The following is an 18,232-nucleotide window of genomic DNA, read 5'->3' as shown; positions in this document are numbered from 1 at the left end:
GACAAATTTAGGGTAAGCTGTTCCTTTTCAAAAAGGTACAAACAAATTAGAGTAGAAGAAAGAGAGTAGTTTTTGTTCTCAAAACAAAAAGAGTAAGACAAACAGACTGATGTGCTTTAGTATCTATCAGCTATCTATAAGCTTTTCAGGCTATTGATGGTCAAGACAGATTGCCAAAATAACTCACTGACCAAATTTGGAAAAATGCTCCTTACCTAGTATATAGGTGGCTTTTTCATTTCTTACCCCCACCCCGCCACCACTATTACCCCCCCCCCCCCCCCCCCCGTTTAAAATGCTATGTGCAAGTTTTCAGAAAGATTACATTATCGCAAGACTTAATTATATCATAATGAAAATAAGTCTCATTAATCTTACTTCCTCAGCACTGTATTCATTTCAGCATCCACCTAACAGTTCTTACATAAAAGAGATTATGATAAGGAAGTCATATTTATTTTACAGGCTGTATATACACCTCAAATATTATTTACACCCTTGTTTATGGTCTATTTCCTTATTTCCTTTAATTATTTGGAGTATGAGGAGGGGAATATTTGCAGAGGATTTGGATAAAATAAGAAATCTTAATAATCCTGTAATATAAAAAAAACTCTAGGCTAACAGAAAAAATGCTTTGGACAATGTATGCCATCTACTGGTCATGATAGAAAATGACGCTTACAGTTTAAGATTAAAGGGACATAAACCCCAAATCTTTATTTCATGATTCAGATAGAACATACAATTGTAAACAACATTACAATTTACTTCTATCATCAAATATTCTTCATTTTCTTGTTATCCTTTGTTGAAAATTAGAAATATCAGCAGTGTGCACGAGTCCAGCACTATATAGCAGCAGTTTAGCAACATTGTTATACATTAGATGGCAGCACTATTTACTGTCATGTAGTGCACCAGACATGTGCATGTTACTTATCTAGATATCTCTTCAACAAAGAATAACATAAAAATGATGCACATTTGATAATAGAAGTAAATTGTAAAGGTATAAAAAATTGTATTCTCTATTTAAATCATGAAAGAAAAAATGCGGGTTTCATGTCCCTTTAATGTTCTGCTTTACCAATCAGTGATCGCAACACATTAGGATTTAGCAGGGATGTGTTATCCAACCTCCAGATGTTAGCGCACCAAGTAAAAATAGGAGCGCTATGGATTGCGTGCACCATAGCTCTAAAAGTGTTAAGCTCCACTTGTAATTTAGGCCATAACAGGCAAATTTAAATTGTATTTTAATGCATTAACACATTGTTTGCTGCAATATTTCCAGTAGCCAAACTTCACTTACCACTTGCCTTATTTAGAGGAGCCAACCCAGATTTGTTTCTAGAGTAGACACAGCCCCCCACTGTCATAATGTTAGCAAATTCATTGTTTTTCAAGCTGTCTGGAAACTGAAAACCCCCAAATTTCACACTTAAAATTAAAGGAAAAGGGAACAAACTAAATAATGAAATGAATTAGCAATGTTTTTTTACTACACATAATTAAACTTTTTATCTTACCATCAAAAAAATGTTTACTGTCCCTTTAGGTGCAGCTGAGGGATGGTGGTAGGAAAATGATGGCTGATCACAGTTGGAAGGACACATTGGGGCTAGTGATTACACTGGGTGAGACAAGTGACCCCTGGCGCACTCCCCCCAGCATTGTTATAAAAAAAAAATGAAAATAAATATTATTTTTTTTAGAGATAGTATGCTCTAACAAAAAGAGCATTTTTTTATTTCATCATTTAATTTCTGCAGTTATTACTAAAGTAGTTGTAAGCTGTTGTTTCTTTTAAAGAGACCCACTTTTTTTTCTTTCATGATTCAATTTTAAGCAACTTTCCATTTAACTTCTGTTATCAAATTTCCTTCTTTCTCTTGGTATTCTTTGTTGAAGGAGCAGTTATGCACTACTGGGAGCTAGCTGAACACATATAGAGCTAGATTACGAGTGGAGTGCTTTTTATTGCTCCCGCTCGTGTGCTAACTGCCCTCAACTTTGGATACCACGTGTATTATAAGTTAAAAGTAAAAATGCATTTGCTTGGACGCTAACTCGACACACACAAAAAGTCGAAGTTGAATTTACTTTTATTCACCTAGATTTTGAGATTTGCACTATACCGGGTGCGTAAGGAACGCAATAAAATGAGCGGTCCCGCACTTTCCATAGCGCTGCCATTACAAGTTACTGAAAAACCTCCTTATGATGTGCGTTATGGTGCGTTAAGCTCCATACCGCACAAAAGCCAAGGACCGAGTTTACGTGCTCGTGCACGCTTCCCCCCATAGACATCAATGGGGAGAGAGTGTTAGAAAAAAACTAACACCTGCGATGACGGAATGGCGCAATCCCTATTGATGTCTATGGGGAAAAGAAAGTTAAGTTTAAACCTAACACCCTAACATAAACCCCTAGTCTAAATACCCCTAATCCACCACCCCTGACATCGCTGACCCCAAATAAAATTATTAACCCCTAATCCGCTGCTCCCCAACATCGCAGACACTAATAAAAGTTATTAACCGCTAATCCGCCGCCCCCCTCCGACATCGCCAATACTAAATAAAACTATTAAACCCTAAACCGCTGGTCCCCCACATCGCAACTAATAAATAAACCTATTAATCTCTAAAACCCGGACCCCCACATCGCAAAACACTAAATTAAACTATTAACCCATAAACCTAACACCCCCTAACTTTAAATTAAAAGGTACAATATAACTATCTTAAAATAAATAAAAACTTACCTGTGAAATAAAACACTAACAAGTTATAAATTAACCTAACATAACTATTCTAATAAAATAAAAAAAACTACCAATTAAAAACTAAAAATAAAAAATTTAAAAAACCTAATACTATGGAAAAAAAATTAAAAATCTAACATTACAAAAATAATAAACACTAAATTACGAAAAATAAAAACTCTAAGATTACAAAAAATAATAAACGAAAGTATCAAAAATAAAAACAATTACACCTAATCTAATAGCCCTATAAAAATAAAAAATAAAATAAAAATAAAAACATCCCCTAACCTACAATAAACTACCAATAGCCAAAAAGTTAAACAGCTCTTTTACCTTGAAAAAAAATATAAAGTCCCCCCAACAGTAACCCCCCCACCCAAAAAAAAACCAAAATAAAAAACCTAATCTAAAAAAACCTAAGTCTAAAAAAAACCTAAGCTACCCATTGCCATTAAAGGGGCATTTGTATGGCCATTGCCCTTAAAAGGGCATTCAACTCTTTTACTGCCCGTAAAAGAGCTGAATGCCCTTTTAAGGGCAGTAAAATAACTGAATGCCCTTTTAAGAGCCCAAAGCTCTAATCTTAAAAAAAAAACACCCCAAAAAATTAAAAAAAAAACTAACACTAAACCCATAAAATCAACTCAAGGTTCCTGAAATCCGGACATTCATCTCCATCCAGGCGGCGAGAACTCTTTTTTAATCCAGGCAGCGAGAAGTCTTCATCCAGGCGGCAACATTTTCATCCATCGCAGGGGGCGTCTTCTATCTTCATCCCGGCAGTGTGGAGCAAAGCTATCCAGGACCGGCGATGACATCCTGCGCGGAGCATCCTCTTCATGTGATCACCGCCATACACTGAAGATGAATGCAAGTTACCTGTTTAAAAATGGTGTACCTTGCATTCCTATTGGCTGATTTGAGTCTTCAAATTCAAATCAGCCAATAGGATGAGAGAAACTGAAATACTATTGGCTGTTCAAATCAGCCAATAGGATTTCAGTAGCTCTCATCCTATTGGCTGTTTTGAACATATATGCTGCACATATATGCCTCTTTTTATTGGCTAAACAACAAAGGATATCAAGAGAATGAAGCTGATTTGATAATATGCTCTTTCTAAATCATGAAAGAAAAAAAATTGGGATCCATTTTTCTTTAAGCACAACTAAAAAAACAGTAAAGTCATCAAGATAAAAAAAAACCTTTTACCTCAGTCCGGGGAGGCAGCGCCGTAAAAACACAATTTTAAACAATTTCAAACTATTAACAAGTTGCCAAGTGAACAGTCAGACATGTTGTGATTAGGAGAGTTTGTTTGGCTCACAAAAATATAATAAAATAGTGGAAAATATAAGTCATGGCTAGGGGAGGGACATCACGGTATGTAACTGCAGCCATGCAATCCCAAACCACGCTTTAAGAAAGCTCCAGTTAGGTTTGAAATGTGTCTGGTGATGTCAGTAGCGGCACCTCCCCTCCATTTATGCTGATGTGATTTTTAACTGAAGTCTAATAAAGTATGATTTTCATCTAAGACCGTGTATGGAGATTTGATTTCAACTACATTACCAAATACACCGATTCCTGAGAGACTTTTGTATTCCATTTTTATTTAAAGGGAAACTAACCCCAATTTTTTTCATTAGTGATTCGGATACAGCATGCATTTTGTTGCTAAATGTCAGCCACCAATAAGCAAGCACTTTTTCTGGTGCTGAATCTAAAATGGGCCGGCTCCAAAGCTTTACATCCCTGCTTTTTAAAGAAAGATAGCAAGAGAACAAAGACAAATTGATAATCGGAATAAATTAGAAAGTTGCTCAAAATTGCATGCTCTATCTGAAAAAAATGGGTTAAGTATCTCTTTAAGTACTGCTGTGCAAAACTCAATGTATATAAATGTTTTAAAAGTATTTAAACCTGTAATGCAGCTTTGATATTGAAGAGCAGTCCATGAATACACCCATTGGAGAGTCTGGTGAAATTCATATTTCTTTCCTTGCTGTGAAACAATAGCAGCTGCTCTAAGGTGATATTTGAGACTCTTGTTCACTAATTAAGCTGGATGTTCTAAAAAGTATCATAATATCTGAATGTACTAAATCTGCATCACAAATTGAAAGTTTGTGTGAAATGTTCTAAAGTGTATACATTTTTGTTCAAAGGTCCTCTTGCAAGGAGGCAGGTTAGTACACTTCACTGTGTGATGCAATGATTCTATTCCATTTGCAAAATGACCAATACTGCAGCCTCGCCATCTGTCTTTGGTGAAATACTTTTCTTATTCTTATTTTTCTTAAATAATTTGTTTCAGTGTAATTACACAAACCAATTATACACAACAATATGGAGTGAAATCCCTGAGCACAAATTGACAGTTTTAGAAGCTTTCAAATTCACAATTTTCAAAACTTCCACTTTTTATGTTAGCACCAGTTTCCTGTGTATATCCAAAGCTCACAGTCATTTCTTTGTACCACAGGAATAAAAAAGGTCCATGGTAGGCTTTGCTCCAGAATGAAATCTTGGGGATTTTTGAATGCCCCCCCAAGACCAATATCACCCTGTGAATCCCGCATGACAAGCAACACACACCATAAATCTCCATTATCTCATCATTATCAATTTCTCCTCAACGCTATGACACTGACAAAGACTAGGAAGTTACTTTCACTGAACAAAGTTAGACAGATGCAATCTTATATACAAAACTCTCTATTCATTGCATGCCCCTTTTTGAACTGTATTATAAACATCTTACCAGATGGCATTATGTTCCCTTTAAATTACATAGGATGTTCACAGAGTCTTTCCCTCTCTGTTGGTGAAGGTGCCTAATGAAAGGAGACCCACTTTATATTTGGTGGTCGTGCCCAATCATCAAACCCTTTTGGGCTCAATTAAATAATTCATGTCTTTCTTTGGGATTGGTTGGGAGTCTGCCCCCAGAAGTCGCACTTCTCTATTTACATCTCCAACACTGTTCATTATCTAAACGCATTTTATTGATAATGATCCTAATGGCAGCAAAACTCACAGTTGCGAGAAATTGGAAAAAAAAACATGCACCACAGTGGCAGCCTTTGGTACATTTAATTAGTTATCTGAAATCCATGCAGAACTTTGTTTACAGTTCTCGTCAACAAATTGATTTATATGTACAGATATGAGAGCCGTGGGAGTCTCTGGGAGAAAAGAAAATCATCTCTTTCTAATGGAGGTGTCATTACAGATAACAGAATGTGAGATATAGTCACTGTTTCTTTCCCCTCTCCCCCCTCCTTTTTTTTCTTGTTCTCTTCCCTCTCTCTATTTTCTTTCCATTCTCCCCTTAGTTCTACCGAGTTAATATTCATACAGATCATTTAAAAATATATAAATTCTATCCCCCTACCGTACACTGGTCCACTTGTGACCTCTATAATTTACCATATTTTAGATTCCCTAACATAAAACTATCTCAGAGATCTTAGGCCCTAAAGTGGCCTGTTCTAAATTGAAAGTTAGTGATATATTATTTAAACAATTGAGTTAAAGAAAAACATCAAGACATAATGCTGGTTTTATCGCTTTAAGTTTTATTAGTTTACATTTCAATATCTGTTATTATAGATTGCAGACTGTTTTAACATTGTTCTCACCAAATCTGACAACTCTCGGTTCATAGTGACTTGGAATGCCGCACAATGGACTGGTTGTGGACAATAGTTCATATGTGAGTTTTCCATCAGTGCACAGTTGACAATTTGCCTTTGACTGTATAAACAGAAAATATTGCTCAGTAAGAGGACTTTGATGGACAGAGAGCTTCATACTAACTCAAGGTCCATTGTGTACTATTATATTGAACACCTCTAACACATTTGTGTGCCAAGGTCCTATTCATATGATACAGAGCTACTGTAGCTCAAGACAAATGCTCTGTATATAAATATCCCAGACAAATTGGAATTCCTTTAAAAGATATTTTATTCCATCCAGCCAAACATATTAAAACAATTTTTAAAATGTCAAGCATGGATAATAGGGCTACAGGTATAGGAGAATTGTGTACATTTCCAGCAAGTCTCAGTGAATTTTTGTCTCTAAGATGTGTTACCTGATCTTGTGGCCACAGCCATTTTGTGGCTTTATCATGGATCTATGGCAGTTTTCAAGTATTTGAGGGGTCTTACAGTGGGATTGCCAAAACTATATTCTTATAAATTACAGGCTAATATTTCACTGGTATGTGTCCAAGGTCTATGTTCTTCCCCAATGCCACAGAGACACAGAGTGAAGTTCTAAGATGAATATAATAGATACAAAGTTATCAAATACTTTATGTAAACTATTCAATATATCCATTCCCATGCTTTAATTATAATTCAATCAAATGTTGTTAAGAGTGAAGGTTGATTAAAGTATTTTTATCCATAATTGTTTGGGCTGCTTGGATGTAAATAAGAATATATATATATATATATATATATATATATATATATATATATATATATATATATATTACACCGGTGGTATGCACTCACTCCTATATATTGCATACATTGCCCGGGTGACTCCTTAAAAAATAGAACAGAATTTCATGCACAAAGGAGGGCACTTACAGGTCATTAATCTTCAAAAAAAAGTATCTTTAATTGATGATTCACATCACATATAAGTTAAGTAGACGTTTAGGCTCAAATAGTGAGCCTTTCTCAAGACAATCTTAACATGATACAAATGTAGCATCTCACGCCGCCATTCCAAGAACAAGTGTGAGTCTTGAGAAAGGCTCACTATTTGAACCGAAGCTTATATGTGATGTAAATCATCAATTAAAGATACATTTTTGAAGATTAAAGACCTGTGAGTGCCCTCCTTTGTGCATGATTTATATATATATATATATATATATATATATATATATATATATATATATATATATATATATATTATTATTATTATTATTATTATTAAATGGGATGATATACCATAAAGCTAATATTTGATCCAATATTAAAAATATTACATTTTGGAAATTACACATTCTTTCTTCTTTTTTTTATTTTTCTTAAAATATGAGACAATGAGATCAAAAATGTCTTGCCCTGTGCTACAAAGGTTTTAACATGTGCATTCCTTTCTCCTGATTTTGCTTATACCCATAAGTCTGTGAACCCTGACCTGTTCCCCGTTTATTTGATTATTAGCTTGCATTTGTGTGCATGGCTGCAGTTGTGTGGCTGTATTAGGGACTCAGGTGAGTGGAAGAGACCTTGACGTGGTACCTGGGCTTGTCCTATTTGGCCAAATGTGGTAACCAACATATCCAGTTTTGCTTTTAATCCTAGCTAAGAGCTTGTGAGTGAGCACTGGACTTTATGTGTGTTTTATTGTCTGTTTCTGTAATTCTCCCTAAGGACTTGCACCCTGGCAGGCCCGGGGTTAACTGCATGTGACTCTGTAAATAGTGGAGCTTTATGTGAGTGCGATAGCAACCAAAGCTGAGCCTGTTTATGAGTATTAGGATGTGTACCCGGTCCAGTCTGGATGTGCATTCCTTTCTCCTGATTTTGTTTGTGTATATATATATATATTTATTATTATTATTATTATTATTTAATGGGATGATATACCACAAAGCTAATATTTGATCCAATATAAAAAATATTAAATTTTGGAAATTACACATTCTTTCTTCTTTTTTTTTATTTTTCTTAAAGTATGAGACAATGAGATCAAAAATGTCTTGCCCTGTGCTACAAATGTTTTAACATGTTTTGTTCATTTTACGCAGTTTACAGTGTCCCTGTGCTGAATAAACCAACTTTTTTCTTTGGAAGTTATCACTTTCAGCCAGTATTCAGCTATGCATAATTAGACAATTCAGTTAGCTTTACATTTATTTGAATTACCATTTAGTTAACCATTTTTATTGGGAAAGAAATTATCACGTTAATCTGCAGCTCTTTCATATACACAATAGACTATTTTTGAGTAGAATGTGATTTTAAGGAATAACCAGTATTTTGCACACAGAAAAATAATTAGGTCCCATTGATGGAGTAATTCTGATTATTATGTGGTTTAGGGACACTGTCTGTGGTCTGCATAAGTAAACCAGTTCCAATTCTATTTTGTTGACTGGGAAATTTCTATTTTCTGTTGTTTAACTTAGAGTATTTTTCACTAACATCTGTCGAAGGGTAAGTGGCTATTTATAGGCAATAATAGGAAAAGCAAAAGAAGCGCACATGCTATTAAATGAAGTAAATACATTCATGATGGTGGGCAGACATCAATATACATGGGTACCAAGAGTGAGGCCGAAGGAAGCAAATGCCCTCCTTCTGGAGATTTACTCCAAGCATCTAAATAACTAATTTTTGGTTTTAAAAGATTTAGATATATTAAAATATTTTGCATTATCTATAAAATAGGTTTGTATCTAAGTGTCTTCTCTTAGGAAACCTAATGTTATGCCTTCTGAGATGACCCTCTGACTAGAATGTTCCCTCGAGTGTTCATGTCAGGTCTTAGTAATATGATATAACATTTGGGGAAAAATATGCAAACCAGTATCCCAGCACTCGATGAAATTATGGCAAAAACCTCAACTGATACCATATATCTACCTTGTGTACTAAGATAAGCTGGAACAAATGAGACCCAAACACTCAGGAAAATCAGCATAGAGAAGGTAATCCATTTGGCTTCATTAAAGCTATCTGGTAAGTTCCTGGCAAGAAATGCCACAACAAAGCAAACACAGGCAAGAAATGCCATATATCCTAACATACACCACAGAAGAGCCTCGAAACAGTCATTACACTGAAAAATAATAACTCCAGTCTTGATTTTCATGTTCTTCTCAGGAAAAGGAGGACATATGTACAACCAGCAGATACAAATAAAGACTTGTAGAATTGTGCAGATGAAGACAGTTGATGCAGGGACTCTGGTTCCCATCCATTTACGCATATTACTACCAGGTTTGGTAGCCCGGAAGGCAATGACAACCATAAGGGTTTTGGCTAAGACACAGGATACACTAAATGCAAAAATAATTCCAAAGGCCACCTGACGCAGTAGGCATGTAAGTTGACCAGGTTCTCCAATAAACAGTAGAGAGCAGAGGAAACCACAGAACAGACAGACAAGAAGAAGGTAGGTGAGATCACGATTGTTGGCTATGACAATTGCTGTATCTCTGTATGTGATGAAAACACACAAGATGCTCATGGTAGTAATGCAGCAAAAAAGGACAACTAATGTCAAAGTGAGGCCAAGGGCATCCCCAAAGGACAAAAATTCTAAAGCTTTTGGTACACATATGGTTTTGTTCCTACTGGGCCAAGCCTCCTCAGGACATGGGAAACAGTAAGTAGAATCTGAAAAAGATAAGTGTATTCTTTTTTTTATTAAATGCAAAATAGTCACTGCCAAAAAAGAACAGTAGTACATAGGCTTAAGAAAAATAACTAATATTTTACATACAAAAACACAAATGGAATCAGTTCAATCAAAAATGTAATTACAATCCCAATTTTTTATTTGCTTATAACTGTAGATTGTATGAAGTAACTTGCTCTTCTGTATTAGACCGACAATTAGAGATGTAAAGAGAAGAACACTTAGTTTCAAAATAAATTTTCGTTCTGAATATTCAAGGAAATTCGTTTCCCTGAATATTTGTTTTCTGCACTATTCGGTGTCCATTTAGTTTAAAACTCAACTCAAATTTTCGGCAAACATTTACATTCTTTTAATTAAAACAAATGTAAATGTTTCAACGAAACAGGTGAAAAGTTCACCTGTAGCTACATACTTAACCTAACGTGCTATGGAGAGCGCGCTAACCCGATCCTTTGCTTGCTAGAGCCCTGGCCATGCTAACAGGAGACTGAGCCGTTCAGCTCCCAGGACCTACACTAAATTATTGTGTTAGTGTGCTCCCTAGAGCGTGTTAAGGTAAGTATTAAGCATTTTAAAATTATTTAAAGTAAACAAATAAATAGATATGAGGTCTCACGTGTTAAAAAAAGGCTGCAAAAGGCTTTAACATAGAGATACATACATATACATGTCTAAATATGTATATGTATGTATATATGTGTGTGTACATATGTATTTATATGTGTATATATGTATTTATAGACATATATACACATATAAACACATAAATACATATGTGCATTGGAGCCCTTTGCAGTCAATTAGCTGAAACATGTAAAGCCATATTTATGCAATATTCATATTTAATAAAGTGTTTAACTGAGTATTTAATGTAAATACAGGTGGCCCTCGTTTTACAACGGTTCAATTTACACCGTTTCAGAATAACAACCTTTTTTTCAAGTCATGTGACTGCTATTGAAAAACATTGAGAAGCAGTGCATTTATTAAAATAGCCAGTAGGTGTAGCTGTCTGCTTGTGTTGCAGCAAAGCCAAGCAAACTGAAATTAATCAGTTTAACCAGACCTGAGCTATCCTGTCTATAAATCAGTCCCGATTGGAATGCATAGAAAGAACTGTTTGCAGAAAAATGCAAGAGAAGTCTGTGTTGTGTGATTATTTTATTAGGTTTATAATGCTGTTTAGCATTTAAAGTCTTCATTTCAAAGCTTTAAAAATAATGTATTAGGTGTTACTTATGACAATTTTGAGAGGGGCCTGGAACCTAACCCCCTCACTTCCCATTGACTTACATAATGAACTGGGTTTCAATTTACAACGGTTTCGATTTACAACCATTCCTTCTGGAACCTAACCCTGGCGTAAACTGAGGGCATCCTGTATTTCACTTTCCCATGTACTTCACATAAGGAAATATGTTCTAAGTATTTATATATATATATTCCTATATATCTGTACATATATATACAGATACATGTATATGTATAGAGAACTTATTGAACTATATTGAACTTTGAACTTTGCTTTTTGAGCACGTTGGGTTAGCACTTGTGCGAAATCTTTTTACTTTCAACTTGTAATACGTGCGCTACCAGACATGCACAAAAAGCCTCCATGTATCAAAGTTAACGCTGGAGCAGGAGCACAAAGTACTGTTCCACTTATAATCTAGCCCTATATATACCATAGGACTTCTTTACATATCTAACTCCTAAAAATGAAGTTATAAACCTCAGGGACATTTTAGGCTACTTTTTAGTTTAGTTTATTCAGCAAATACGTTGATTTAAAAATGTAGATGTTGAATTTTTAGTTTTAACAAATGTAAAATGGGGCTACAATTAAGTTTATATACATGATTTAAGCATAAAGAAATAAAGGGAATGCCATGTGTGTACAGTGTTTGTTTTATCCCTATGTGAGGTTAACCAAGTGACTGTGCAGTTTCATGAAATGATAATTAAAAAAATAGCTATGGATTCTACAGCACTGGATAACTGACTTTTATTATCACTGTCCTTGCTATTTTTTTCGCAATGTTTGAGATCCCTTAATCAATGTTTGCATGGTATTGTCTTGCAGTAAATGGGTTAAGTACCTTTTAATTGATCATATATATATCTTAAAATAAATTATAAAAATTGAATAGCAAAAATGTATTATAACAACAATTTAAAAGGACATTAAACCCATTTTTTTTTTATTCAGATAGATAATACAATTTTTAAAAAGTTTCCAAATGACTTCTATTATCAAATTTATTTAATTCTTATGTTATTCTTTGTTGAAGAGATACGTAAGTAGGCAGGGCCACGCTGCACCGCTTAAAAATTATTATTTTTTTTTATAATTTTTCTTTTTTTATGACTTTTTTTTAATAAATATAATTTAAATTTATTTGCCGCCATTTTTTAATTTTTGGCGGCGGCACAAATTTTAGCCCGGGAGTGAGAGGGGAGGAGGGGCGGAGCACGGCACAGGAGGCTGTCATGGTTGAGGGAGCGGGAGGCAGCAGACAGTCACAGTCAGCAGTGGGGGAGTCGCAGGCAGCGGCGCAGGAGTCAGTCGACGACGAGAGTGGTGAGTCACTCACTGTGTCAACAGTGGCTGGGAGTGTGTCAGTGTGACCAGGACAGAGGAGGATAGTTAGGGTGTTGAAGTACTAGTTCACTGACTACATCTGACCTCCTGACCAGCCCCTGACTACTCTACTCGTCTCCTCTGCTGCTCTGTGTGACCATCACACACAGAGCAGCAGAGGCGACGAGTAGAGAGTAGTCAGGGGCTGACTTAAGTGTGCCATGCATTTCTCCCTTTGCCATGCAAAAAAAATATATATATATATATATTGATTCCACTTTACTCAGTGTGTGTCATAACATAGATTAAGCAAAATGTGAGTGTTTTTATTTTACCAACAAATTCAACTGCCAAAATGTGTTGTCAAGCATTTACTGGGGGCATCATTTTATTGCAGTGGGGATGGGGGCATCATTTTATTGCAGGGGAGCTAGGGCATAATTTTATTGCTGGGGCATCATTTTTTTGCAGGGGGACTGGGGACATCATTTTATTGCAGATGGACTGGGCATTATTTTATTGCTAGGGGCATCATTTATTGCAGTGGGGATAGGGCATCATTTTATTGCAGGGGGACTGGGCATCATTTTATTGCTGGGGGCATCATTGCAGTGGGGGCTGGGGGCAATCATTTATTGCAGGGGGGCTGGGGACATCATTTTATTGCAGATGGACTGGGCATTATTTTATTGCTAGGGGCATCATTTATTGCAGTGGGGATAGGGCATCATTTTATTGCAGGGGGACTGGGCATCATTTTATTGCTGGGGGCATCATTGCAGTGGGGGCTGGGGGCAATCATTTATTGCAGGGGGGCTGGGGGCATCATTTATTGCAGGGGGCTGGGCATCATTTTATTGCAGGGGGCATCATTTATTGCAGTGGGGATGGGGGCATCATTTTATTGCAGGGGCTGGGGGCATACTTTTAATGCTGGGGCATCATTATTTTTGCAGGGGGGCTGAGGGCATCATTTTATTGCAGGGGGACTGGGCATCATTTTATTGCTGGGGGCATCATTTAATGCAGTGGGGAGGGGCATCATTTATTGCAGTGGGGATGGGGCATCATTTTATTGCAGTGGGGATGGGACATCATTTTATTGCAGGGGGACTGGGCATAATTTTATTACTGTGGGCATCATTGCAGTGGGGCTGGGGGAATCAATTATTGCAGGGGGGCTGGGGGCATCATTTTATTGCAGGGGCATCATTTTATTGCAGGGGCTTCATTTTATTGCTAGGGGCATCATTTTATTGCAGTGGGGCTGGGGCATAATTTTATTGCAGTGGGGATGGGACATCATTTTATTGCAGGGGGACTGGGCATCATTTTATTACTGGTGGCATCATTGCAGTGGGGCTGGGAGAATCAATTATTGCAGGTGGGCTGGGGGCATCATTTTATTGCAGGGGCATCATTTTATTGCTGGGGGATTCATTTTATTGCTGGGTGCATCATTTATTGCAGGGGTGCTGGGGGCATTATATTTTTGTTGGGGCATCATTTTATTGCTGGGGCATCATTTTTTTTGCAGGGGGCATAATTTTATTGCAGGGGGACTGGGCATTATTTTATTGCAGGGGGGCTTCATTTTATTGCTGGAGGCATCATTTATTGCAGTGGGGACAGGGCATCATTTTATTGCAGGGGGACTGGGCATCATTTAATTGCTGGGGGCATCATTGCAGTGGGGCTGGGGGAATCATTTATTGCAGGGGGCTGGGGGCATCATTTTATTGCAGGGGCATCATTTTATTACAGGGGGACTGTTCTTCGTTTTATTGCAGGGGGGGGCTTCATTTTATTGCAGGGGGCTGGGGCATCATTTTATTGCAGGGGGCATCATTTTATTGCTGGGGGGCTGAGGACATCATATTTTTGTTGGGGGCATCATTTTATTGCAGGGGGCATCATTTTATAGCAGGGAGCATCGTTTTTTTGCAGGGGGCTGGGGGGATATTTTTATTGCAGGGGGCATCATTTTATTTCTGGGGGCATCATTTTATTGCAGTGGGGATGGGGCATCATTTTTTTGCAGGGGGACTGGGCATCATTTTATTGCAGGGGGCTGGGGGTTTAATTTTATTGATGGGGGCATCATTGCAGTGGGGCTGGGGGAATCATTTATTGCTGGGGGCATGAAACTTTTGTTGAAGGCATCATTTTATTGCAGTGGGGATCATTTTATAGCAGGGAGCATCATTTTTTTCAGGGGGCTGGGGGATATTTTTATTGCTGGGGGCATCATTTTATTGCTGGGGGCTTCATTTTATTGCTGGGGGCATCATTTTATTGCAGTGGGGATGGGGCATCATTTTATTGCAGGGGGACTGGGCATCATTTTATTGCAGGGGGGCTGGGGGTTTAATTTTATTGCTGGGGGCATCATTGCAGTGGGGCTGGAGGAATCACTTATTGCTGGGGAAATGGTGCTTTTGTTGGGGGCATGATACTTTTGTTGGGGGCATCATTTTATTGCAGGGGAGATGGGGCATCATTTTATTGCTGGGGCATCATTTTTGTGCTGGGGCATCATTTTATTGCAGGGGGGCTGGGGGCTTCATTTTATTGCTGGGGGCACCATTTATTTTATTTATCTATTGTGTGTGGGCTGTGTGTGTGTGGAGTGTGTGTGGGCAGTGTGTGTGTGTGTGGGCTGTGTACTCCTGTGTATGTGTCTGAGTGTGTGGATGTATGTGTATATAAATATCTCTCTGTGTATTATATCTGTGTGTTTGTGTGGTACAGTGCATTGCCCCATTTCTTTTAAGTATTTTTTGTTCTGGGTAGAGGCCCTGAGCTATAAATCTGCCTAGGGACCTGCACTTTCTAGGGCAGGCCCTGGCGTCTCTGTAATATTCTTGTTATCATAAGAAAACACATAAAAATAAGGCCCAGTTCAACTCAACTGTTTCTAATTGTCAGCATAATAATTCATTATATACATAAACAGTTGTTCCAATAGTACAAATGGTATATTGAAATATATACAATGTTATAGTGCTCCACATTAGTAGATTTATGCTTTTTTTATATATATAAAATGTTGTGCATTACCTTAAATGATTTTTTGATTTAAAAGCTGTGGGGTGGGGTTGGGGGTGGAGATTGGGCGGGATTGGGGGCGGAGATTGGGCGCGGTTGGGGGCAGAGATTGGGCGGGTTGGGGCGGTGAGAAAGGGGGGCCCCATTTCATCCTGCCTTGGGCCCCGCAATGGCTAGGGCCGGCCCTGTAGGTAGGTAGCGTGCACATGCCTAATGCACTACATGAAAGGAAATAGTGCTGCCATCTAGTGTTCCTGCTAATGTATAACATTATTGCAAAACTGCTGTCATATAGTGCTGCAGACACGTGCACATTACTGAATTTACATTGCTGCTTTTCAAATAAGGATAACAAAAAAACATAGAAAATATGATAATAGAAGTAAATTAAAAAGTTGTTTAAAATTGTATGTTCTATCTAAATGATGAAAGAAAAAAATTGGGTTTTAAGTCCTTTAAAGTTCTCACTTCACGCTACAGTGGATCATGTCCGCCCGACAAATGATAAATTGGCCCCATAGAGTTTTTACACTAACAGATTAAAGGGACAGTTCACCCCAAAAAAATTCTCCCCTTTAAATTATTCCCAATTATCCTTTTTACCTGTTAGAGTGTATTAAATTGGTTAAAAGTAGCTCCTTTACTCCTATTTCAGCATTTAAGCTGATTTAGCCTGTGGTATAAACACCTATACTGAAAGTTTTGATACTGGAGTATATGCTATTGTAAACACAGCCAGCAGAAGAAGTTACTCTCAGTGGGATGCAGGATAGTTAAGAAATAAAATGATAATTGTCCATTGTTCTCTCTATGTTTTGAGCTTTGGTGTTCCAGCCAAATAAAAGATAAGGAAGCTTGTATGTGTACACAAAGTTATAACATAATGAGATCTGAAATTACCAACTAATTGTAATAGGCTGTAGTTTCAAAGCACAAAACCAGCTACTTCATATACACAAATAAACATGAAAATGCAATTTCTCAAATATTTTATACTCTGCAGCTGGTATAACAAGTCATTGAAAATACATTAATGGAAAAACAAATTTACAGTGTACTCTGCCTTTAAGCTTAAATTCAGAACTTCCCTTAGGTGATACAAACTAAAAGAAACGAATAGCAATCAAGGTTAAGATTGAGGCTGAGAATATATACATTTGCTTCTTTTCAAAGAAATAACATAGACGTTACCTGTTTCATTGGATATTTCCCCTTCAAAACAAGGGATGCAGTCGAAGCAACAAATTGGTTGACCTTTTTGTGCAGCCTTATGAAATCCTGGAGAGCAACTCTCACTGCATACTGAACGAGGGAGCTGAAGAAAAAGATTATAATTATAATGTAAAGTGAGAAAATAGATCTCTATCAAAGATACAAAACGAGGGAAAATGCAATACAACCTAATTCATCCCAACAAATATATTGTCCATAGTAAACTCAGATTATTACTGTGTTATATATATATTACTAGTTAATGAAGACTGTGGCCTCTATTTATCAAAGGTCTTGCGGATCCTGATCCGACAGTGCAGATCAGGTCCGCAAGACCTCGCTAAATGCGAAGAGCAATACACTCTCCACATTTAACATTGCACCAGCAGCTCACAAGAGCTGCTGGTGCAACGCCGCCCCCTGCTGACTCGCGGCCAATCGGCTGCCAGCAGGGAGGTTTCAATCAACCCAATCGTACTCAATCGGGTTGAATTGTGGCGAAGTTTGTCCGCCTGCTTAGAGCAGGCGGACAGGTTATGGAGCAGCGGTCTTTAGACCGCTACTTCATAACTGCTGTTTCTGGCGAGTCTGCAGGCTCGCCAGAAACACGGGGCATCAAGCTCCATTCGGAGCTTGATAGATATGCCCCATTGGCTTGACTCAATTGTGCATCTATCAAGATTAACAGAAACATCTTATATATAACACTATATATATATATATAATAGTAATTTAAAATGTTTAATTTTGCACAATAAAACAGTTTTGCAGTATACTTTTATTATCTATTTTCTCCCTTTTCCCTCTAATTTGACTGTGAAAATTATGATTTAAAATTCTGACAATTAGAAGTTTACACTGCAGACTTTACCAGCCTAACCTACTAGATATCTGTCTCTAATTAGGTAATCGGATAATTACCAAGAAAATGACAGCTTAAAGGGACACTAAACCTAATTGTTTTATTTAATGATTCAGATAGAGCAGCAATTTTAAACCACTTTCTAATTTACTCCTATTATCAATTTTTTTGTCGTTCTCCTGCTATCTTTATTTAAAAAGCAGGAATGTAAAGCTTAAGAGCCGGCCCATTTTTGGTTGAGAACCTGGGTTATGCTTGCTTATTTGTTTGATAAATATAGTCACCAATCGTCAAGAGCTATCCAGGGTGCTGAACCTAAAATGGGCTGCTCCTAAGCTTTACATTCTGCTGTTTA

At 37.1% G+C, this 18,232-nt stretch overlaps 1 protein-coding gene across 1 annotated transcript in view; it reads right to left on the bottom strand.

Annotated features, from left to right (window-relative positions):
- Positions 1 to 9,235: 9,235 nt before the first annotated feature.
- The window catches only part of LOC128664679 (extracellular calcium-sensing receptor-like), a 30,778-nt gene continuing 21,781 nt past the window's right edge, over positions 9,236 to 18,232 (bottom strand). Inside the window, exons 5-6 of the mRNA XM_053719488.1 lie at positions 16,995 to 17,118; positions 9,236 to 10,149 (exon numbers count right to left, since the gene is read on the bottom strand). Coding sequence (XP_053575463.1) covers positions 9,236 to 10,149; positions 16,995 to 17,118 — 1,038 coding nt within the window. The remainder of the gene's footprint in view (positions 10,150 to 16,994; positions 17,119 to 18,232) is intronic.

The sequence above is a fragment of the Bombina bombina genome, chromosome 6, assembly GCF_027579735.1.
Source record: "Bombina bombina isolate aBomBom1 chromosome 6, aBomBom1.pri, whole genome shotgun sequence".
Taxonomy (NCBI): Eukaryota; Metazoa; Chordata; class Amphibia; order Anura; family Bombinatoridae; genus Bombina; species Bombina bombina.
The sequence above is the reverse complement of the archived record's forward strand: the minus strand, read 5'-3'. Positions and strand labels throughout refer to the sequence as shown.